The sequence below is a fragment of the Cervus elaphus genome, chromosome 11, assembly GCF_910594005.1.
Source record: "Cervus elaphus chromosome 11, mCerEla1.1, whole genome shotgun sequence".
Taxonomy (NCBI): Eukaryota; Metazoa; Chordata; class Mammalia; order Artiodactyla; family Cervidae; genus Cervus; species Cervus elaphus.
Window position 1 is genome coordinate 72965006 of NC_057825.1, and position 23615 is coordinate 72988620.

At 42.2% G+C, this 23615-nt stretch overlaps 2 protein-coding genes across 4 annotated transcripts in view; one reads left to right on the forward strand and one right to left on the reverse strand.

Annotated features, from left to right (window-relative positions):
* The window catches only part of LHCGR (luteinizing hormone/choriogonadotropin receptor), a 60299-nt gene extending 40787 nt beyond the window's left edge, over window positions 1-19512 (forward strand). For 2 of the 3 annotated variants that reach the window (XM_043918065.1, XM_043918067.1), the window contains 4 exons: window positions 3309-3383; window positions 7474-7659; window positions 11365-11445; window positions 17257-19512. In XM_043918065.1, coding sequence (XP_043774000.1) covers window positions 3309-3383; window positions 7474-7659; window positions 11365-11445; window positions 17257-18409 — 1495 coding nt within the window. In that variant the 3' untranslated portion in view covers window positions 18410-19512. The remainder of the gene's footprint in view (window positions 1-3308; window positions 3384-7473; window positions 7660-11364; window positions 11446-17256) is intronic. The other variant, XM_043918066.1, reaches the window with a different exon arrangement.
* The window catches only part of LOC122703657 (stonin-1), a 189291-nt gene that overhangs the window by 41859 nt on the left and 123817 nt on the right, over window positions 1-23615 (reverse strand). The gene's annotated exons all lie outside the window — the stretch shown is intronic.

Sequence of the window (23615 nt, forward strand, 5' to 3'; positions counted from 1 at the left end):
GCTGCTTAGGGAAGGTTGGTGGATGGGTTAGCAGGAAGGGGAGAGAGTTGGAAGGGGCAGTCCAGGGCAGACACAGAAGTCAGAAGTACCTGAGGAGAGGGGATACGTGAAGTCCTTTGTGGCCCAGGTCACCTGTACAAGGAGGAAAAATAAGAGGACTGAATATAAAATTAAGGAAAAACAATAGATGAGGAAAAGAAGCCAGAGCAAAGTCAGAGGTGAGAAGGTAACCAGCAGGGCACAGCTTTGGGAGGTCAGGGAAAGCAAGACATAAGGAGGGAGGTCCTGGCCAACCCCTTGAGAGGCACTGAAATGGGTGTGGACTTAAAAAGTCCCAAAGTTTCAGTAGTATGAATGCCCCATACCTCATAGTTTCAAGAAAGAGGAAACCAAGATCACAAATCAGTTTGCCAAGAACACAAACCTATTTCATTCATTTATTCATTCAACACATCACATCTATTGAGCATCGCCAATATATGAGGCATGGTGTTAAGGGCTGGGTCTGCAGCAGTACAGTGGAAACAGTCCCTGCCCTCAATGAAGTTTCTAGCAGAAGAGATGGACCAAAAGGTAAAAAATAAATGAACTCATTGCAGGCAGTGATAAATACCGTGAAGGAAATAACTCATTACTGAGATTTGAGAAACCACAGCGAGGAGACTGACTCTAGGTTAGGTGCTCAGGGACAGTCCTCACCAAGGATATACTATTGAGGCTGAGTCTTAAGGATGACAAGGGGCCAGCCCTGGCAATCATGAGAGGAAGCGCATTACAGAAAGAGGGAGCAGCATGTGCAAAGGGCCTGAGTTGAGCAAGAAAAGAAGTTGATAAGCTCCAAGGATTGGGAGGAGGCTGCTGTGACTGGAGGGCCATCAGCAAGAGGGACACTGGATGAGATAATCATGCAGATGTATCAGGAGCAAAGCGTCAGGACTGAGGGGCCATGGGAAGGAGTCTGAATTCTCTCTGAGGGGAAGGAGACCCACTGAAGGGTTTGAGCAGGGCAGAGGGAGTAGTTTTAAAAAGGACTGGGCAAGATTTTTCAACTGTACAATCCAGCCCCATTTCTGACACCTTCCTCGTGTACAGGCCTGTCCAAAGCGGTCCAGAACGATGACACCAGAGTGCTACAAAGTCCTCAAATATGCTGCTTACTAAGGCAGATATGGTGCAGGGGAGCAACCTCAGAAGGTTACCCTCAGATACCTCCAGGGGTCCCCGAGTCCCTCCCTACCATTCTCTGAGCACCCCCATTAGGGAAGCCTTGGCTGGAATTTGGGGGTTCTCCCACTGTACCTCCAAAGGTCATCCTGCCTGCCTGTGTCTCTCATACCTAGACGGCCATGCCACTCAGGAGATTTCCCAAAAGGACCTCCAGGAAAACGTGGTAGATAAATTTGATTTCTTTTTGGCTGAGTTACATAATGCAGAGTTATCATTATACAGAAAGATCCGAGTTTTAATAAAACATGCGAAAAGCTGTCATAAAATTTGAACAATTAATTTGACCTGGCTGACATGAGGATTATCTGCTCACAGAGCCTGGTTTCAATGATTTATGACCACAACCGAACATAATTAAAACAAACCAAATCAGGAAGAAGAGCCAGGGAGGTTTGGGAAGGAAATTTTCTTTTGATTTAGATTTTAAATAGCAATTGACTCTGACAACCTCATCACTTTGAAAGTGGAAATATACCCAAGGGATGGGACGATGTGAGACAGACGGGTGCAATGTGATGAAAGGACTGAGGCTTCCCAAGGAAAATGCTTAGTAGAAGCATATGGAAAATAGCCACCAATGGGTGAAATGCAGGGGCTTTTGCAGTTTTTAAATGGCAAGGGTGATGTGAAGTCTTGCAGAAAGATGATAAAGAAGATGTAAAGCTATGAGATGAGCTGCCTGATTACAAAGGATCCTGCAAGGGAGGGGCAGTGGGTGTTGGTATATTTCTTTCACCACTAAAACAGTGCTACTGGAAGAATCATGTCCCGTGTTCACAATCATCATGCCAAAAATGTATACTCTGCCCATTGTCCAGGATTTTCCAGAAAGTTCTTTGAAACCCTTCTCTTATAGGAAGAAAGTGATCAAAAGTAAGCTGGCAAGTCTGAGCCCAGGGACTCCTTTCCCAGCTCCCTTGTCCATCCAGAGGGGCCTGTGCTTGGAGACACCACCGTCAGGGCCCAGATGGGAGCTGCTCAGTGGGGCCAGGCCAAGCTGGTCCTGAGAAGTTTACTCTAAGCTGTGGAATTCTGCAGGCAAGAATACTGGAGTGGGTAGCTATTCTCCAGGGGATCTTCCTTGACCCAGGGGTCGAATTCGGGTCTCCTGCATTACAGGCAGATTCTTTACCATCTGAGCTACCAGGGGAGCCCTAAAAGGAACAGAAGCCCTCAGGTGGCTACTCCCATTGCAGCTTTTAGGTTCCTAAAGAGCAGTGGCCTTCGACCCTTTTTTGCCTACAACACACATACCTGTGATGATCAGACACGTAGCCCAGACTGGTGTAGGAGGCAATTTTCTATACAGGTTGTTCTTCTTCCCCTTTGTCACCCAGCGAAAAATGCACATGCGTGCATGCTCAGTCACTTCAGTCGTGTCTGACTCTGTGTGACCCCATGGACTGCAGCCCTCCAGGCTCCTCTGTCCATGGGATTCTCCAGGCAAGAATACTGCAGTGGGTTGCCATGCCCTCATCCAGGGGATCTTCCCAACCCAGGGATCCAACCCCAGTCCCTTCTGGCTCCTGCATTGGCAACCAGGTTCTTTACCACTAGCGCCACCTGGGAAGCCCAAGTAGAAATGCACAGCTGAAAGAAAAAGTCCAATTAACATGATGAAAGGGGGTAGCTTTGAATGGATGCTACTTTTCTTTTAAGATTTGCAAACTTCAGTATAAACGAACACTGAGCTCTCCAAGGTCACGATGGCTGAGAGCCTGGTACAGAGCGCGCCGCACCTGCACCCTGCAGCCTTGAACACTGGAGCAGCATCTCTGCCTGCCCAGCTGCCTGGAGGAAACGTGCACAGCTCCAGGGCAGGAGCGAGCGCTTTCAGTGGTAGGACAAAGGGTTCCGCTGAGAGAGGGGGAAACCGCAGGGAAAGTCAGAGCCAAACACCCAAGATTTCACAGTTGTGCCAAAGACAAGAATGCTGTTTTTGCATTTTACCTACAGCCCCTCCTTGTCGCCTCAACCCCTGAGCACCACATACACGGGCTGCTCCAAACGTGCGTGTGCACAGATTTGACTGGTTACATATGAGCTGGAAACTCCACTAAGGGCCCTGTCCTTCCCCACAGGGAGCTAAAGGAAAACGCACACCTGGAGAAGATGCACAACGACGCCTTCCGGGGGGCCACGGGGCCTAGCATCTTGTGAGTACAGTGGTGCTGCCTCCCCTCCCCGCCTGGTGCACCCCAACAGGCCGGCTCGGGGTGTCCAGTCGCATCATCTCCAGCTGGGTTTGTGGGGGACCAGTCTCTGCATGGGGAAGGACTACCATAACAAAGCACCACCCACTAGGGATTGAAACAACAGGACTGCACGGTCCTACAGTTCTGGAGGCTAGAGTCTGAAACGAGGCTGTCAGCAAGCCTGCTTCCTCTGCGGGCTGCGAGGGAAGGACCTGTGCCTGTCCCCTCCTGGCTCCTGGCAGCTCCTTCTGGTTGTGGCAGCAGAACTCCAGTCTCCAAATGTTCTATGTGTTCTATGTGTCTCTCTGTCTCCAAGTTTCCCCCTTTGTACAAAGATACCAGTCATTTTGGATTAGGCCCCATCCTCCTGATCTCACTGTAATCTGATTACCTCTGGAAATATCCTGTTTCAATTAAGGTCACATTCTGAGGTACTGCACGTTAGGACTTCAACCTATGAATCTGGGTGAGACACAGTTCAACCAGCATCAAATGTGGCGGGCCTCTTCATGTGCCGGCAGAGGGGTCGGTGTTCCCTGGTATCCCCCCATGAGAATTAGTGGTGAGTGAGCTGCCGTTGTGTCAAGCTGTCTGAGGATGCAAAGAGCAGAGCTAAGTTCCCTCAGTTAATGGGCATGGAGCATAAGGACACATGGGAACATTAGAGGAACAGGAGATTGAACCAGTAGTCTCCTGACAACGCCTTGGGAAGCCAGAAACATCCTATAGAAAACAACTGCAGCTGCAGCCAGGCTTCAGGGAAAAATGCAGCAGGCCTCCAGACACATCACAGCCCTAACAGCGGAGGCCGCCTCACCTCTCCGCAGAGGTACCAGCCCACTCCTTCCTACTCTGGCACCCCATCACTAAGGCCTTCAAGCACGGCTTGAACACAACCTGTTTACCAGGCACCACACTGCAGACAGTGGTGGGCTCTGGTTGCCACCCTATAAAGAAATTACACTATGGAGGGGAATGATAACAGGCAAAGTGATAAACAGGCACATGACTTTAAAATGAGAAAAGTATTATGATGAATGGAGAGAGTAGCATGGAAGCATATACATAACACAGGTAAAATAGAGAGCCAATGGAAATTTGCTATATGACTCAGGGAACTCAAACTGGATTCTGTATTAAACTAGAGGAGTAGAAAAGGGTGGAAGGTGGGTGGGAGTTTCAAGAGGGAAGGGACATAGGTATACCTATGGTTAATTCATGTTGATGTATGCTGCTGCTGCTAAGTCACTTCAGTCGTGTCCAACTCTGTGCTACCCCATAGACGGCAACCCACCAGGCTCCCCCGTCCCTGGGATTCTCCAGGCAAGAACACTGGAGTAGATTGCCATTTCCTTCTCCAATGCATGAAAGGAAAAGTGAAAGTGAAGTCGCTCAGTCATGTCCGACTCTTAGCGACCCCATGGACTGCAGCCTACCAGGCTCCTCCGTCCTTGGGATTTTCCAGGCAAGAGTACTGGAGTGGGTTGCCATTGCCTTCTCCTGATGTATGACAGAAATCAAACCAATATTATAAAGCAATCATCAATCAACTTAGAGTAAATAAATATAATTATTAAAAATGAGAAAAGTACTAGAAAGACAGTGAGCAGTGTAGCTCTGTTCATCTGTTTATTCATTCATTGATTTTTCCAATAACTGTAACTCCATACTATGTGCCAGGCACTGAATTAGGCATCAGGGAAATGGCAAGTGAGTAAGAAAAGACAAATGTCTCTGCCTTCATAGAGTGGGGAAGACGGACAAGGATTAAATGAGTAAAGAAAATATGTACTACACCAGATGGTTGTGGAGTGGAGAAACTTAGCTGGCTGGGCGAACAGAGTTCTCAGGAGGGGCAGTTAGTATTTTCAGGAGAATGGTCAGGGAAGACTGTCCTGAAAAAGTCGTATTTAAGCAAATACCTGAAAGAAAGGAGGGAGCAAAGCTGTGTGGGTATCAGCAGGAAGAGCATTCCAGTTGGAGGGAACTGAGCAGGATGTGCACATGTTGGAAGGACAAAGAAGGGAATAGTGTGGCCGAGTGAGCCAAGGGGAAGGGCCCAGAGCAGGACAGAGAGGTGGCAAGAGCCAGGTCAGGGGGCCTATGGCTACGCTTTGAGTGAGGTGAGGAGGCTCTAAGGCTTTGATGAGAGGAAGGAATGAACTGACCCAGTTACTCTTTATACCCCAGCTCATGCCGGTATCTACTCATGATCTTGTCTACTTTTCTATATTCCCCCATTATAAGCCCCAAACTCTACTTCTTAGCCCCTGCCACTCTCAACTCCTGACTCCTCCCTAACTCTCCTCTCCTATCAACTCCTGACTTCCTCTGGCTCCTGGCTCCCACCACTATCAACTCCTGTCACCAGTCTGACTCTACTTATGTCCTGTTAACCTGAGTCTCTTGACATCCTAACTCCCACCACCAAAACTCCTGACTCTCTCCACTCCCTAACTTCTGGCATCATCAGTCCTATTCTCCTCTATTCTCCACTCAACCTCATGATTTCTGCTTCCTCATGGCTCCTGCTCATTGCTTTCTCTGCTGTCTCTCAGCTTCTGCCATCCTACCATAGGGGTCCCTGTCTACATGTCTTGTATTCAAAGTACTCCGGTCTAGCACACCCTACAGGCAGAGTTTTTACAGCAAACCAGCCACCTACTTGGGCAATGAACGGCTAAGGAAAGTTGCCTTTGGTCAGGTACAAGGATGAATGAGTATGGTTGTAAGACACTCAGTGTGATAGTTTTCCCTTGAAAAGCTGCTCAGCCTGCCTGCTTAGAAGCGACTGTGAGCCCTGCGGGCATTTACATTGACTTTTTCAGAACAGTGGGACCAGGCTTAGGTCTCTTACTACCCAAATCACTATCTGCATTATACTCTTAGGATTTAAGTGACATCTATAAGCATTCCTCCCATCCATACCCCCAAAATATTTCCCCCACGAGTCACTCAGTGAAACTGAAAATCTATCATCAGAGATTTACTCCTTTGTAATGAGACCTTACCATTTATAGAATCCTAACTGAAAACATATTACTTCCACTCCAAAATAATAAAAACAAAAAAATTCACCAGTCCCATAAAGAATCAGGTACTCAGTCCCTAATACATCTAAGAGAATAACTCTGTAAAACAGAATGAGAACACTGGTTACCTAAACCAATAAGGGCAGAAAAGCAGTGAGAGTCTGCCATCCCCAAGGCAAATTCTGCCGCCTTGATGACTCCACCAAGGACCGACCCTAGTCATCACGCCATGGTGTCAAGTCCATCTGTCCATCAGTCACCCACTGATCCTGTCCCAGGAGCTGGGCACAAGGTCAGGGTCCTGAAGGGGGTTGTGCTGCCTGAAAATCTTCACAGGAAGACGGGAAGAATTTTTAAATGCCCACTGATTCTTCCTTCTCACATTTAATTTGTTTAGAGTTTTCTTGCACATTGCCTCAAGTTTAGAAAATCTAAGAAGTTCAGGACCTTGTTTGAAAAATCCTGAGCTTTCCACACAATTCTGCTTGCATGACTGAGTATTCACTTGCTTTGGACTGATGAATCCAGTTTGCCTTTAGAGAAGGTCGATGATGGCTAATGCCACATAGTGGCTCTTAATAGCATAAGCAGCCTGTGCTTCATGAAAACCTACTCTGTGGAGCTTGATCAACAGAGAGACAGGCATCTGAAGGCCTAAATACTTCCCCCTGGGGTAGAGCACAAAAGCTTGATGTCACTGCATGTGCCTGCTCTATCATAAAGCAAGTGGTTATTTTACTTCGGCTAAGTGGAGGGAGGGAGAGGGAGGGAGAAAGAAAGCAGCAGAGAGAGGGAATTCTAATGAATGGATAATGGGGTGAATATAAGGAAAAACACAACGTAGCTTTTTTGAATTCATATCTTAATGAGAGTAACTGAAACGGAGAATCAGGGAGAAAGCAAGATAGAGAAAAAATGCCTCAGAACCTAGAATGATGCTATTGTTGAGACAAAGTTTCATTCTATGAATCAAATATATTAAATAAATAAGTAAGCCTTTCTCTTTTTTGACTTTTCAGGGATATTTCTTCCACTAAACTGCAGGCCCTGCCTAGCTATGGGCTAGAGTCCATTCAGATGCTAATTGCCACATCATCCTATTCTCTGAAAAAACTGCCATCAAGAGAAAAATTTACCAACCTCCTGGATGCCACATTGACTTACCCCAGCCACTGCTGTGCTTTTAGGAACTTGCCAACAAAAGAGTAAGTAAAAAAACAAAAGGTAGAGCCTGCCAGGCTGTGGCAGAAACTCAGATTTGAAAATAGTCAATTGGTCAGCAACTCCCTGCCCTTTTACTGCCTGCCTTCTAAACCAGCACCATAGTCATGGGGTCACTCTCAGATAGACAAGAAGAAAATGAACTGTCCCGTGTCCTCCTGAAAACTGACTCCAAAGAGTCGATTCACCCTGCAGCTAAAAGACCCTTATCACTTATTCTGAGCTAATTCAATTAAAACCTTAAATCAGGCTATAATTGCAGTTGCAAAATGAAGTACAAAACTGGTATCTCAGAGATCAACTAGCTCTAATCCTTACCAAAGAGCATCATTTCTAAAGAAGTGGGGGGAGTAGGCTCAATAAGGTCAATTTTACCTAATGTCTTAATCTTTAGTTTAAAAAAAAAAAAGACACAGAACACTACAGAAGGTTTTCACTGCTTTTTTAAAAAAGCTATTTCTCTCCTGGCAGAAGACTGTCTTCTATTATAGAACAGAAACCTAGCTCCCTAAGGATTAGCTTAGAATGGGAATGGAAAAGGCAGAAACTCCTGGCTGGTTTGTGGGTTTGTGACCAGTGCTGGGTTGAGGGGAGGGGATGGTCTTACTCATTCAATTAATTCACTTCACTTCAGTCCAGAATGGAATGACAGGGTGTGAAGGATTTTATTCTTTCCTTAAAGCACTCTCTTCCAGATTTTTTCTCCCCACTGTAATGCATACAAAGAAGTGCTTTTTTCACATTGCAACCCAGTAAACACAATGCATGTAACTGAAATAAAACAGAGCACTACTTAACTGTTTTACATGTGATACACTGATATTCTCTTTTTTCTTTCTTTTGCATAATTTTATTTTTTTAACGTTTTGTTCTATATTGGGGTATAGCTGATTGACACAGTGTTGTGATAGTTTCAGGTGAAGGGACTCAGCCATACATATACCTGTATCCATTCTCCCCCAAAACCCCTCCCATCCAGGCGGCTACATAACATTGAGCAGAGTTCCATGTGCTATACAGTAGGTCCTTGTTGGTTATGTTGGTTATCCAGCATACACTGATATTCTCTTGTCTATTTTATTTCATGTTTGTTTACTTTCAATGCTAGTCTTGATTCACCTTATTGCTTTCATGACCCGTTAATGGGTCACAACTCACAGCTGGAAAAACATCGCTCTAAAAGAATATTATACAGCCTAAGAAGATTCCCATACAATTAATTAGATGAGGCATTAAGAGAGTGACACCAGGATGCAACTGTTTTTGGAATCAACCTATTTTACAGTTAATCAGCCAGCACATGTTATCACTGTACACCCCTTTCATACCTCCCATAGGTAGGGAGGTATGGATCTACCTGAAGTTTTTGGGGTAACCAAGAAGAAAGGCCATTCACTGTGCTCAGAAAGCTGTGTGCCACTAACTGAGTTTCAAAGAACATTAACTGAGTATTCACCGCGTTCCAGAAAAACACTGCACAAAAGTTTGAAGCTACGAAGATGAGTAAGAGCTCATCCCAACCATCAGAGTCACGAGCAGCCACTTGGGGACAACACACAAGACAGCCAACACTTAGGTGCAGTACAGCAAATGTTGTGAGAGAGCTGAGAACACAGTGCTCTGGGAGAACACAGGGAGAATTTCCAAATGGCAACAGGGCAACAGGCAACACTTCCCCAGGAAGTGACTTCTGCTGAGCTCTGAACAACAGGTAGCAATTAGCTAGATAGGTGTGAGGGAAAGCATGCCAAGAAGATGGAATAGCTTTTGTGAAGGCACAAAGGCAAGAGACCATGGAATGAAAGTCATTCAGAACTTCTGGTCACAGAGAGGAGGATGCGTGAGCAGAGACCAGGGAGAGGTGAGCCATGACGGGCTCTGAGCGTAAGGATGTCGCTTAGAGGATGCGGGGCCACTGGAGAATTCAAAACAGAATCACTCGGATTTGCTTCTGTAAAGTAGCACTCTGGCAGCAAGGTGGAGGATGGGCTGTGAGTGAGCAAAGCTGGTGAGGGAACTAGGACAACACACAATACAGATGCTGGTTTAGGATAAAGCTGGTTCTGGACACTTCCACTGTTGTGGGAAAGGAGGCTGCTTCCCTTCTGAAGTTACTGACATGTTAAAGCTTTAGTTCAGGGGTGTTTTATTCCAGCAGATGAAAGAAGAGACTACTACCTCTGGGTTAAAAAAAAATTAAGGGGGGGTGGGGTGGGGTGGGCATTACACAGCTGTGGGCCAGTACTAAGTGAAAGGGTAATGCAGTCAACAGCAGTTGTCTTGATTAGGATGACAAGTTTCAGCTGACTCCTTCTCTATCTCTGAAGTCAGAAACCTTGGATGCTAGTGAGGATGGAGAGCGTGAAGCTGGGCCAGTGGATGTTTGTGCAAACTCTGGGTCAGCCCTCTGCCCTGCAGCTGCGGAGCCTGGATAACCCACACAGCTGCCTAAGCAGATGGCCCCCAAACTCTCCTTGGTGTCTCTGATTAAAATTCCAAAAGAGAGAGAACAGACAGAACTGAAGGCCAAGCACAACCACGTTTCCTGTTAATTGTAGATTGGTTCATGTGGAGTATCTCTAAGTAACAGATGCAGAGTCAGCATCAAACACACACACAATCTCTTTCTCACTCCCCCTTTCTCTCACAAGCGAAATAATAAGCTGAGTAATTTCTGAAAGTGAGTCCAGTAGGTCCAATAGTCCTTACATATTCTCCACCATCCTGCTTTTACACAAAGTCATTCCTACAAGGGATTGTCTTGTTAATATCGCTAACGTGCTAAGTCATTTCAGTCCCGTCCATCTGTGGATTGTAGCCCACCTGTAGGCTACAATTGTAGGCTCCTCTGTCCATGGGATTTTCCAGGCAAGAGTACTGGAGTGGGTTCCCATGCTCTCCTCTAGGGGGTCTTCCTAAGCACCACCTGAGAAGCCCTGTTAATGTTGGAGAAGAAGAAGAATAATAAATAGAAATGCCCATCTTGAATTACCTCATTTCTCTTTTCTCCTCAGGAAAGGCTGGAGTTCTCACAGCCTGCTGTTCTTTTCTCTGTTTCTTCATCCAGTTTCCCCTTGTGCCTCCCTGTGGTTTCATCTTAGGAGTATAAGTATAGCCTTCTTTTAATTTCTTGACATTTACCCCTTCCCACAGGCTAAATTTCTGAGGGAAAGATGGAGGAATAGGGAGTGACCACATTATATTTCCGCACATAAAGCCAAAAAGGCTGAAAATTCACATCATTTTAAAGCCAGGTCCAGAATCTTCAAATCTTTACAAGAGAGATTCCCAGTTATAATTCAAAGCCATGAACTCTGAATGGTTATTTGTTCATCAAGGCAGATGTGGGGAGAAGAGTGGTGAGTAGCAAACCTTAATATACCACAAAGTTATCTTTTAACGAGCACTGAAAAATCCATGATTCAATGTGACAAATTTAAGTTTTTTCATCTCTAGAGCCCACACAAAACACTTAGCATTCAGAAGCATTTTATCTAAGCTGGAAGCACTCTAATGACAACTCAGAAGCCTTCACTCTCTCCCCTGGAAGTGTTTCAGTTAGGACAATGGTGCAGAACACGACGCTGGAGTAATAGGGAAAGAATTTGGATGAACAAAGCGTAAACAGACATGATCAGGTTTAAAGACCAAAAGCTCAACAGTTTGTTTGTTTTTTTTACCTCTTTCAGGCAGAATTTTTCATTTTCCATTTTTAAAAACTTTTCCAAACAATGTGAAAGCACAGCAAGGAGACCAAATAATGAAACACTGTAAGTATTTGCATGTAAGGAAACTCGGGAAGCCATGTCTTATTCTGTGGCCACCTTATGGTTATCAGTGCCAACAATTTTCTTTTGATAAAAGTCTTGGTTGGGGCCATGTTTGCAAAGCATGTTTTAACAGCTTTAAAATGGGGTGTGGGTGGTTTTTTTTTTTTTACAAGGCATTCCAGATGATCAATTATCTCTTTCAACTGGTTAAAAAAATACTTGTAAAAACATACCTACATATTCATTTTACAGTCATATTAAATTCTCTTCCAAAATTAAAATTTTATTTGCAGATATTCTGATGTCACTAAGGGCTTGTTTAATGATAGCCTCGTTAGTAAGGATTTTTCACTAGCCACTTGGTCAGCATTCCACGAAGATTAACTGATTGTAGACAGCTTCTAGAAGCAGCCACTTCCCTTCAGAGAGATTTAGGCCACCTTGATCATTATGCTCTAGAGCTTAAAATTATTTAGACTTCACACTATCACTGACACATATTGGATGAGCACTCCATTTCTATTCTACTGACTGGTATTTTTTAAAGATTTATTTCTTTTGGGCTGTCCTGGGTCTTCGTTGCTACTCAGGCTTTCTCTAGTTGTGATGACCGGGGCCTGCCCTCGTGGTGGGCAGGTTTCTCGTTGTGGTGGCCTCTCTCATTGCAGGGCACGGGCTTGCAGAGGCACCAGCTTCAGTAGGTATGGCACACGGGCTCAGCAGTCGCGGCCCCCAGGCTCTGGAACACAGGCCCAACAGTTGTGGCACAGGGGCTTAGTTCCTCCGCGGCATGTGGGACCTTCCCAGAAAGGGATCAAACCTGTGTCCCCTGCATTGGCAGGCAGAGTCTTAACCACTGAGCAATCAGGGAAGCCCCTGATTTTTAAAAAAAAAAATTTTTCTACTGCCTTGGCATTTCATATAACTTCAATTGTAAAGGAACCAGTGAAGTTGTTTGGTCATGTCTGACTCTTTGCAACCTCATGGACTGTTGTTTGGTCATGTCTGACTCTTTGCAACCTCATGGACTGTAGCCTACCAGGCTCCTCCATGCATGGGATTTTCCAGGCAAGAGTACCAGAGTGGGTTGCCCTTTCCTTCTTCAGGGGATCTCCCCAACCCAGGGATCGAACCCGGGTCTCCCGCATTGCAGGCAGACGCTTTACCATCTGAGCCACCAGGGAAGCCCGCTGACGCTAGAACGAGGCTGAGTAAGTCAAGGCATGTTAAAATAGAAAAGGCCGTAAATTATAACTTAATGTGCTGGTTCTTTGGGGGGAAATTTAACCCAAAGGCATGACACTCTGGTGCAACTGTAGAGCTGCATGCCTCAAAAGTGTTCCGATGCCACATTTACTGTGATTTACAAGTGTTATTACTTCCCTTCTACTCCCATCTCCTCCTCCATGTTCCTCAGGCTACAAAACCAAACCAGATGCCCTTCTAAGGTACCCTGCCACTCTCCATTCTCTCTTCTATATCTTTTTTTCTTTTCTCTTTTTTTCCTATCAATCTGCAAGATATATAGAGGCACAGGGTGGTATGATGGAAGGACCCTGGGCTCTGGAGCTCCTCAGACTTGGATATGAATTCTTGGCACTAATGTTCCTGTAACATTAGGTTTCCCTTGACAATACTTATCTTTTCTGAGACTTTTTTCCTCAACTGTAAGGGACAATAGAAACATCATTTGGCTTTCAGAAGCATGAGAGTAAAGGGAGTTTTTAAAGACTGTGACAGTATCTAGGGTACCTTATATTACAGTCTGTATTCTTCTTTACTTTCTCCTTTCATTTAGGTCTGACACCATCTATCCTCCAGCATTCCCTTTCCTCACCCTTCCCACTCTTCTCTCTCAATACTCTCTCCATTATCACCTTCCACATAACACTTTTGCAATCATATGGTTTTTTTTCATCAGTAGGAAACCACTTTTGGGTATAGTCAGTGGTACCATCAAGGGGTGTTTTGGGGGGGAGGGGAGACTTTAGGTCAGTCTCAATAACCATCAGCCCCTACCACTCCATGCCTTCCAAAGTAAGCATCCAATCTTGAGTCTATTTTAACACTGTTTTAATACAAGTCCTCTAGTCTTCAGCATCCCCCAGAACTACCTAAAATTAACACATAATCTAAGTAAAAAGAGTGTGCTCCCTATGAAAACATTTCTTGTGATAAATCCCCTTCCTTCCCTTCCCACCAGATTGCTATTCCTGAGCCCCTGGAGTTCAGAAATTCTAGAGCCAGCATTATCTGCTAGAGCCTCGCCTTATCTGCTCTCCCTAAGTGTCCTTACCACTATGGTTGGCCCCACTGTCCTCCTAAAATCCCTGTCTTTTTTCCTGTCTGTTGATTGTTGCTGAAGCAGTGGTGCTACTGTTTCTCCTTCCTCTGACTCAATATTGCTAAGCCCATCCAAGTCCATTCACACTCTCTGCACAGCCTTCAGTACTAAAGACAGCTCCATGCAGGGTTTTGTCAATAAGCATATTGATGCCCTCAGGAGCCATCCTGGGGCACAAATGTAAGTAGCAACAGATAGGTATTCAGTCCAAAGACAAATCACCAGTGAGAAAAACCTAGACGTATGCCCAGTAGGGCAAAAAAAGAAAGAGCGAAGGACCAGGGGAGTGGGAAACGAAACCTATTTGATCTCTTAGTGATGTAAGTTTATTTAGAAACCATGGCAGAATTTTTAATGTCTTTATATTAGTGCTTCTAGTAGCAGCTGGAGCTATTTTGATAAGGGGAACATAGTAAAGGAAACTAAGGCAACAATAGTTGGAAAGTTCTCATGTGATGTAACAAAGGTTGTTATTTTGTAGGAATCATCTGAAGAACTTGCTTAAAATGCAGATTCCTGGGCTCTGTCCCTAGAGAGTTTGATTCAGGGTCTGAAGTGAAGCCAAGAATCTGCATTGTAATGAACACTCTAGTGATTCTGATGGAAGTGGTCCAAGGTCCACACCTTGAAAAACCCTGAGAGATGGAGAAGTAGGAGAAAGTCCCCTGGACCATGCACATGAAGACCTCGCATCGCCACCGGTGCACAGGGCTGAGGGAGCTGGGGCATGGCACTCACCTCCTTTAATCTCGGTCTCCTACCAATAAAACGAAGGCTTGTCCCCAGGTCCTTCATCGTTCTGATAACCACCATTACCTCTTTAAAGATTTAAAAATCAGATAATTATACTGACGTGCATGGGATGAGGACAAACAAATATGCTAGGTATATTTAAAATAAAACAAGTGAGTTTCCCATGCAGTCTCCTGTGAGTGGCAGTAGTACTTTTCCAGTTTCAGTTTGGTTTCTGTGACATTCTAGCACCTTTTTTGGTGTCCCAGATCATAGATTTCTTTTCCCTTTTTTGGAAATCTATGCTCTTTCCCTTAGGTAATTGTGTTGCTCAAACATATCATTTTATCCAGTAACTGTATTAGGTACACACTCCCTTCTACAAAAAATGAGAAGTTAAGTTTTGAGAGTTGAGAAAAATGCTCTTTTAATGTGTGAGAAACTCTGGGGTGAAATATATATTTGTAATGGCCCCGACAGAAAAATTATGCCCATTTCTCCACCTTTCAAGATTATACTAGCTGACTGTGGGCAAAGAGAAAATCTGTTAAACCTACATGCATCATGGGGCTTCCCAGGTGGTAAAGAATCTGCCTGCCAAGGCAGGAGGGTTCAGTCTCTGGGTTGGGAAGATCCCCTGGAGAAGGAAATGGAAACCCACTCTAGTATCCTTGCCTGGAAAATTCCATGGACAGAGTAGCCTGCTGGGCTACAGTCCACGGGGTCACAGAGAGTCAGACGTGACTGAGGACAGCACACACATGCATCATACTGTATCATCCACTGTCCCTGCAGCCTCACAATTCCTTCCCAAGCCAGCATCACCCTGGTTTATTCATTCCACCACATGTACTGAATGAATACTCTGGGACAAAACTGTGTGACATAAACAAGGTGTAGTCCCCTGCCTTCATGATTATTAAAGAATAACTTCATATACTATTAAATAAGACATGTATCATCACATAATGGCCATGTTAGTTTGAGAATTACAATGGTAAATGCAGCGAGAGGAGGGGTGATAAACTCCTTAGAGGTGTAGAATCAAGAAAGGCTGCATAGAGACGATTATCTTTAAAGATGAGGAGGAATTCTCCAGAGAAATGAGGGAGAAGGGGGAAGAAAAAACAACACATTCAAAGACAAAGGGACAAAACAGTAAAACCTGTTCTGAGAGCCACAAGTCTTTTCATGTGACCAAAGGGTTGCACAAAGGATTTACAAGAGATAATTATAAGGATCTTTAACAGTCACTGAGTACTTACTAGGTATCAGGCATTATCCTAAAATTTTTACATGTTTTAATGCATTTAATCCTTTAGCACAATCCAGTGAGGGGGGTGTGATTATTGTCCTTATTTGGCAAATGAAAAATTGAAGAACAGAGATGTTAAATAACTCTCCCAGCTGGTAAAAGCTGGAACCAGTTTACACAGCTGGTAAAAGCCGTGTAAAGGCTGGAACCCGGGCAGTCTTGCTCCAGAGCCTGTGTTCTGAACTGTACAGTACTACTGCTTCTTCAGGGCTTCCCAGGTAAGCTACAGGTAAAGAACAGGTCTGCCAATGCAGAAGGCAGAAGAGATGCAGGTTTGACCCCTGGTTTAAGAAAATCTCCTGGAATAGGAAATGGCAACCCACTCCAGTATTCTTGCCTGGAAAATTCCATGGACAGAGGAGCCTGGTGGGCTACAGTCTATGGGGTGGCAAAGTGTCAGACACGACTGGGTATGCATGTGCACACACAGCTTCTTAGAGACGAGGTTAGAACAGGAGGCAGATGCAGATCAAGGAGAGACTTAGAGGTCCTCACAAGGAATCTGGAGTTTATCCCATTGCCAATGAGAAACTAAGAAATGTTTGAATTAATATATTGTGCGTAAGACAGGCCATTCCAGTAGGAATACACAGATGGACTAGGAGAGGGCTAAAATTGGGGAAAGGATGCCAAGAAGGAAACTAATGTCACTGTCCCATTAGAAAGAATGAAAATCTGAACTCAAGCAGTAGCAGTGGGGTTGGGAGAAAGGGAGTGAGTGTCAGAGTGGGACTATTCCTTCACTAGGGACGCAGTCCCTCTCCAGTCAGTCCACTCTCTGAATTTGACTCATATCCTAAGAATTATCTTTTTTCAACTATTTATTTCTATCATTCATGACTCCATTCTTCCTTTGTTCCTAAATTTCAACTGAGTAACCTAACGTTGGTTCCATTTCTCAACTGGGCTACTTGATTAGCTAAGGACTTCAGCATGTCCTCCTAAAGCTGATAATCTTCAACAGTGTGAGCCTTTCAATCCCATTTGTGTTCTATTGCAGACAAACAGCTTGATAGCAGTTTGGTTAGCAACTAAAGGAGATAAATAGCTAAGAAAATGTCAAGAAAGTTTTTTTTAGATTGAGCAAGCATAGATTATGTCTCTAAATTTGTTTTCCAAAGAAAAGAATGCTCTGTAAACAGCTTCATTAAATCCTTGCATCACTGTGTAAAATCTGCATATTAAAAAAAAATCTAAATGGCTGTTCATTCCCTTCTTAAGGAACTCCTACACCAATTCGGAGTTCTCAGATAACAAATAAATATAAGATTAAGGCTGTTTTGACTTTGTTTCCTTTAGTTTGCTCTCCTTAAAAAAAGAAAACAAAAAACCACCAGGGTCAATTTCTAAATTTTTTTCAATTCCCAGAATCATAGAAAACCTCTTAAGTTTACACTGAGTCACAATATTCTTCTTCCAGTTATTCCGCCGTCTTTGCTGAGAGTGAACTGAGTGGCTGGGATTATGACTATGGTTTCTGCTTACCCAAGACACTCCAGTGTGCTCCTGAACCAGATGCTTTCAATCCCTGTGAAGACATTATGGGCTATGACTTCCTTAGAGTCCTGATTTGGCTGATTAATATCCTGGCCATCGTGGGGAATGTGACTGTCCTCTTTGTCCTCCTGACTAGTCGCTATAAACTCACAGTGCCCCGCTTTCTCATGTGCAACCTCTCCTTTGCAGACTTGTGCATGGGGCTCTACCTGCTCCTCATTGCCTCAGTCGATGCCCAAACCAAAGGCCAGTACCATAACCACGCCATAGACTGGCAGACAGGGAGTGGGTGCAGCGCGGCTGGCTTTTTCACTGTGTTTGCAAGTGAACTCTCTGTCTACACCCTCACAGTCATCACGCTAGAAAGATGGCACACCATCACCTATGCTATTCAGCTGGACCAAAAGCTGCGACTGAAACATGCCATCCCAGTCATGCTCGGAGGGTGGCTCTTTTCTTCTCTCGTTGCCATGCTGCCTCTTGTGGGTGTCAGCAATTACATGAAGGTCAGCATTTGCCTCCCCATGGATGTGGAAACCACCCTCTCACAGGTCTACATCTTAACCATCCTGATTCTCAATGTGCTGGCCTTCATCATCATTTGTGCTTGCTACATTAAAATTTATTTCGCAGTCCAAAATCCAGAGCTGATGGCTACCAACAGAGATACAAAGATTGCTAAGAAAATGGCGGTCCTCATCTTCACCGATTTCACCTGCATGGCACCAATCTCTTTCTTTGCCATCTCAGCTGCCTTCAAAGTGCCCCTCATTACAGTAACCAACTCAAAGGTTCTGCTGGTTCTCTTTTATCCTGTCAATTCATGCGCCAATCCGTTTCTGTATGCAATTTTCACGAAGGCATTCCGAAGGGATTTCTTTCTGTTGCTGAGCAAATTTGGCTGCTGTAAATATCGAGCTGAACTTTATAGGAGGAAGGATTTTTCAGCTTATATCTCCAACTGCAAAAATGGCTTCACTGGATCAAATAAGCCCTCCCGGTCTACCTTGAAGTTGACCACATTACAATGTCAATATTCTGCTGTCCTGGACAAGACTTGCTGTAAGGAGTGTTAACTGTGATATCAGTAAACACATTACTGAATTACACTTATGTAAAAAATTTATCTCTACCAGTAATATTAACAAAGAGTTGGTTTCAGGAAATTATGTGTTAGGCACATCAGGCAAAAAAAGACTCTATCTAGCTCAAAATGTGATCCATGACCACGGCCGGTCTAAAAACTATTTGTCACTGGCACATGATAACAATACAGAGTGTTTAGAAACTTTTACAGCAATTTTGACAGATTAATTTTATGTCTGCTGTATCTACCATTTCAAAAATGAGATGGTGATTTGCATGACTGTAATTTTTTTCTCATTTCATCCTTGCAGTAATTTTTATTGCATTTTTACAAAAATATTGGTCCATAAGAGATTTGAAATTTGAAATAACTAGTCCTTTTCCTCAGACAGTTTGAGAAATATAGACTCTGGAGATGCACTGTCCAATCTGGTACCTCCCAGACACATGCAGCTAAATTAAGCTAAATTAAAAATGTGTCTTCTCAATTGCACTAGGAACATTTCAAGTGCTCAACACCCATACATGACCTGTGGTTACTATATTGAACAACACATATACAGAACAGTTTCATCATCACAGAAAGTTCTATTGGACAGTGCTGTCCTAGACATTTATTTATCCCATATCTAGATTCTAGATTTAATAATTATTAAAATTTTAAATTATACTATTTAAAATTAATGTAAAGTAAGCATCTAAAGGCACATTTCATCCTGTTGGTCTGGTGTTTAGTCTCTAAAGAACAGTGAAGCATTAAATAGCAGACTATAAACTCCTTGTGGGTAGGAACCCTGTCTCAATTTTGCTTCCTTATCTCCTAGCTCAGGATCTCAGCAATAGCATGCAACAAATGTGCTGAATGACACTGAAGTTAAGAAATCTACAAGGAAAAAAAAATATCTTCTTTTTCTTTCTAGGGCCCTATCTTTTATGGAAGTAAAAGAAAATGCTTAAATATTTTAAAATATTTAACTTTCATAGTTTCTATCTTTGAAGGTATTGAAAAATATATCCAATATTTGCTAGAAGGTATTTTATATATCAGAATTGACTCTTATAAGACAATAAAATTATGGTTTTAATTGCAATGTTTTTGTAAGTTCCTTTGACACTTTAAAGTAACTTATTAAAAGTTTATTATATGTCAAGCATCTTGATAAGTATTTTATATAATTCAACCCACTTAATCTTTATAAAACTCTATGATGAGGATATTATTCATATTTTAGAATAGAGGAAAGCTCATTACAATTTGCCCAAGTTCTCAAAACTAATAAAAGCTTCAACTAATAGGATTCAAACTCAAAGTTCTGATTCAGGACCCCAGCCTTTTAACACTGTTTTACTACCTCCCATATTGGTAAATCAGAGCCATCCAAAGGTTTAATATGTGTTCAAAGTTCTTTTAATTTCACCCAACATTTTATTGTGACATTTTCAAATATATGAAAAGTTGAAATAATTGTACAGTGCACACCCATATACTGAGACTCAACATTATACTATACTGGTTTAGAAAATTATCATGATAAGAAAAATAGTTCTATATAATTATTAATATCTATCCAGTATTTATCCATCATTTCTGATGCAATCTAAGTTACAAACATCAGTATCTGTCAGCCCTTAAACTCTTCAGCATGCTTATCATTAACTGAAGTTTAATATTTGTTTACATATTTAATGTAAAATTTAAATATGATGAAATAGACAAACCCTGAGCATACCATTTAATGCATTTTGAGAAATGTATACACCCATGTAACCCAAACGTTCATGAAGATACAGAACACTCACCCTCAGAAAGTTTTCTCATGTCACTTCCTAATTAATCCCTCACCTCTGCCCTACAAGAGTAATAATGCATACATGCTAAGCTGTTTTAACATGTCCAACTCTTTGCAAACCCACAGACTGTAGCCCTACAGGCTCTTCTGTCCATGAACTTCTCCAGGCAAGAATACTGGAGTGGGTTACCACGCCCTCCTCCAGGGGCTCTTGTGTCTCCTGCCTCAACAGGAGGGTTCTTTACCATAGCACCATCTGGGAAGCCCAGGATAATAATGGTTATGATTTTTTTCCTAAGAGATGAGTTTTTGTCTGCTCCAGAATTTCATATAAATAGAATCATAAATAGAATCATAGAATTATAGAAAATAGTTAATATTCTTCTGTATAAAGCTCTTTGACTCAACACAATGTTTTTGCTATTCATCGCTTCAATCAATAGTTCATTCCTTTTCATTGCTGAATAGTATTCAACTGTATGACTATAACACTGTTTTCTATTTTCTTATCAATGGATATCTGGGTTGTTTTCAGTTTTCAGCTCTTCTTTGGCATTTGTTAAATAAATGTAAAGTCACAACTAGACTCTCCACACATTTAGTCTGCTTCCAATCATTATGCCATTTTGCAAAGTATTTCAAAGTAGATTATAAAAAAGTATAAACTTTCTAAAATATCTCTTTTCTATAATGTGTTTTCTGACTTCTCTACTCCACAACTAGTCACTTGTCTTTATTCAGATGCTGTTCTCTCTCTTGTAAGCAAGTGTTCTAGAATTTGTCTCAATGATGAGAGAATGTTAATTAGTCATGTTGCTATATACACGCACACACACACAGAGTAAACTTCCTGACTGATAATAAATCACAGAACCAAAACAACTAAGCAAGCAAAACAGCAGAAAGTAAACAAAAGAAAAAATGAATCCTTATAAACTTTAAATTATAAATTATACCTTTAAATTATAAATTATTGTTTTAGCCTAACATACTCATATCTATACTCTGAAAACAACTTTTACAGTCTTTCCCACAAATACTGATCTTTACTTTCTACATTATAATTTAAGTTTTAACACACAGAGTCATAGTGTACTATCTTCCTCATCCTCACATCTTTTCATTCATTAGTTATTCCCTTCAAATTGTCTTCCACATCAGTCCTTTATTTTGCATTCCTACCACCATTCCCACATCTCAGGCCATTTCCCCTTACCTCTCAAGTATTTCTACACCTCCTTCATTTTTATTCATATCTAACCTTTCTTATGGCCATACCATCATACCCACCACCACTGATTCAGTTTACTTCAGTTCAGTCACTCAGTTGTATCCAACTCTTTGCGCCCCGTGGACTGCAGCATCCCATGGACAGGCCTCCCCGTCCATCACCCACTCCTGGAGTTACTCAAACTCATGTTCACTGAGTCAGTGATGCCAGCCAACCATCTCATCCTCTGTTGGCCCCTTTCCTCCTGCCTTCAATCTTTCCCAGCATCAGGGTCTTTTCCAACGAGTCCATTCTCATCAAGTAGCCAGAGTATTGGAGTTTCAGCATCAGCATCAGTCCTTCCAATGAATATTCAGGACTGATTTCCTTTAGGAAGGACAGGTTGGATCTCCTTGCAGTCCAAGGGGCTCTCAAGAATCTTCTCCAACACCACAGTTCAAAAGCATCAATTCTTCGGTCCTCAGCTTTCTTTATAGTCCAACTCTCACATCCACACATGACTACTGGAAAAACCATAGCTTTGACTAGATGGACCTTTGTTGGCAAAGTAATGTCTCTGCCTTTTAACATGCTGTCTAGGTTGGTCATAACTTTCCTTCCAAAGAAAATTTCTTCCACCACTGATTAACCTTCCTAAAATCCTATCTCATCTTATTATATACCTACCAAAAATTCAAAATTCCCTCCCCAATCCACTAAAGTCAAGACACTGTCTTTACTTCAAATAGAGCAAGGCATAAATAATAAATATGTAGTCCACAATGGTTTATCTCTTTAAACTTCTTTAGCACCTATCATCTGTATCACTTCTTTTTTGTTCTACACTGATGATATTATCTTACATGTATATCTCTTATTTCACACACATTATAAATTCTTTTAGTAATTTCTCACCTACTTCTTTGCTTCTCCCACTATATCTATCCTAGTCTTACATGTAAGGCAATTAATATTTTTAACCAATTCACTTTTATAACTGAAATATAAAACAATCCTTGTTAAGGAGCATTTTCCTTATGAGATGGTCTCATAGAAAATGTATGTTCCTAATCTACATAATCTCTCATACATAAAACATCGAATGCTCAAGAAATTTATATCTTGCATTTTTGTTTTTTTATTACCATGTTTGATGTATGCTGCAGAATGACTAAAAAGATTTAATCAATTTGGAGTAATTCATCTAAACTTACAAAATATTTTTAAAAGGCATTTTGTCCAAAAGTTATAACATTTGCGATAACGGGCCTGGTTTTAGTTTTTTCAAAAATGTATTAAGTTCACATACAAATTAAGAATCTTCATGCCACAAAGAGTTCAATAAACATGTTCACAACTTGAAAAAATCTTTTCCTAATGTACAATATTTTTATTAATATCAAGTTACTTCCTAAGAGTTACTACCATGAGCTTCCTATTTATAATTTAGCTGTCTAGTTACAAATTATAAAATTTCCAACTAGCTCATAGTATATTTACAAACAAACAGCACTGTACTAACCTACTAACAAAAGTCTAAATAAATTCCCCCATTAAATTCCTCTTCTCACCACCCACTTAACCACTGCTATTCATTCTAAAGTTACTAGTTTTGCTACACAACTTAAATGACTTCAACTGAGTTCCTCAGCCAGAACTGGCATCTCATTGCCCTATGAAGTCTGAGCTATACAGATGATTTTTTTACACATATTATAGCACATTGAATGAAACAGGTAAAGAAGGTAATCCAGGCAAGGTCAGCTGGTCAGTCCCTAAGAGACTAACTATGCAAACTCAAGATCTTCGCAGTCGACAGGGAGAGGTGAAAAGTATGTTGGAAAAAAAAAAGCCCTATGCGATGCATGCATGAGAAAAAGTCTGGGTTAGGAATTACTATACATGATACGTGAATTTCACATACCACAATAAACTGTAACCTCTTTACTAGGGACACATTCACCACCTATAAAAGGGTGTAGGATGGTTTTTGCCAGGGTATTGTATTTACAAGAATATATAACTCACTTTATGACACTTTGTTAAAATATGCAACAAGAAATGTTAAGCGTGGACATGATAAAGAGGTTCCTAAAAGCAATACCATATTAAAGCCAAGTCTCAGATACACTCACAACTTACAGGACTTAAAGAATAATTTTCTTTTTCAAAATAGATTAATATTTGTTTCATTTT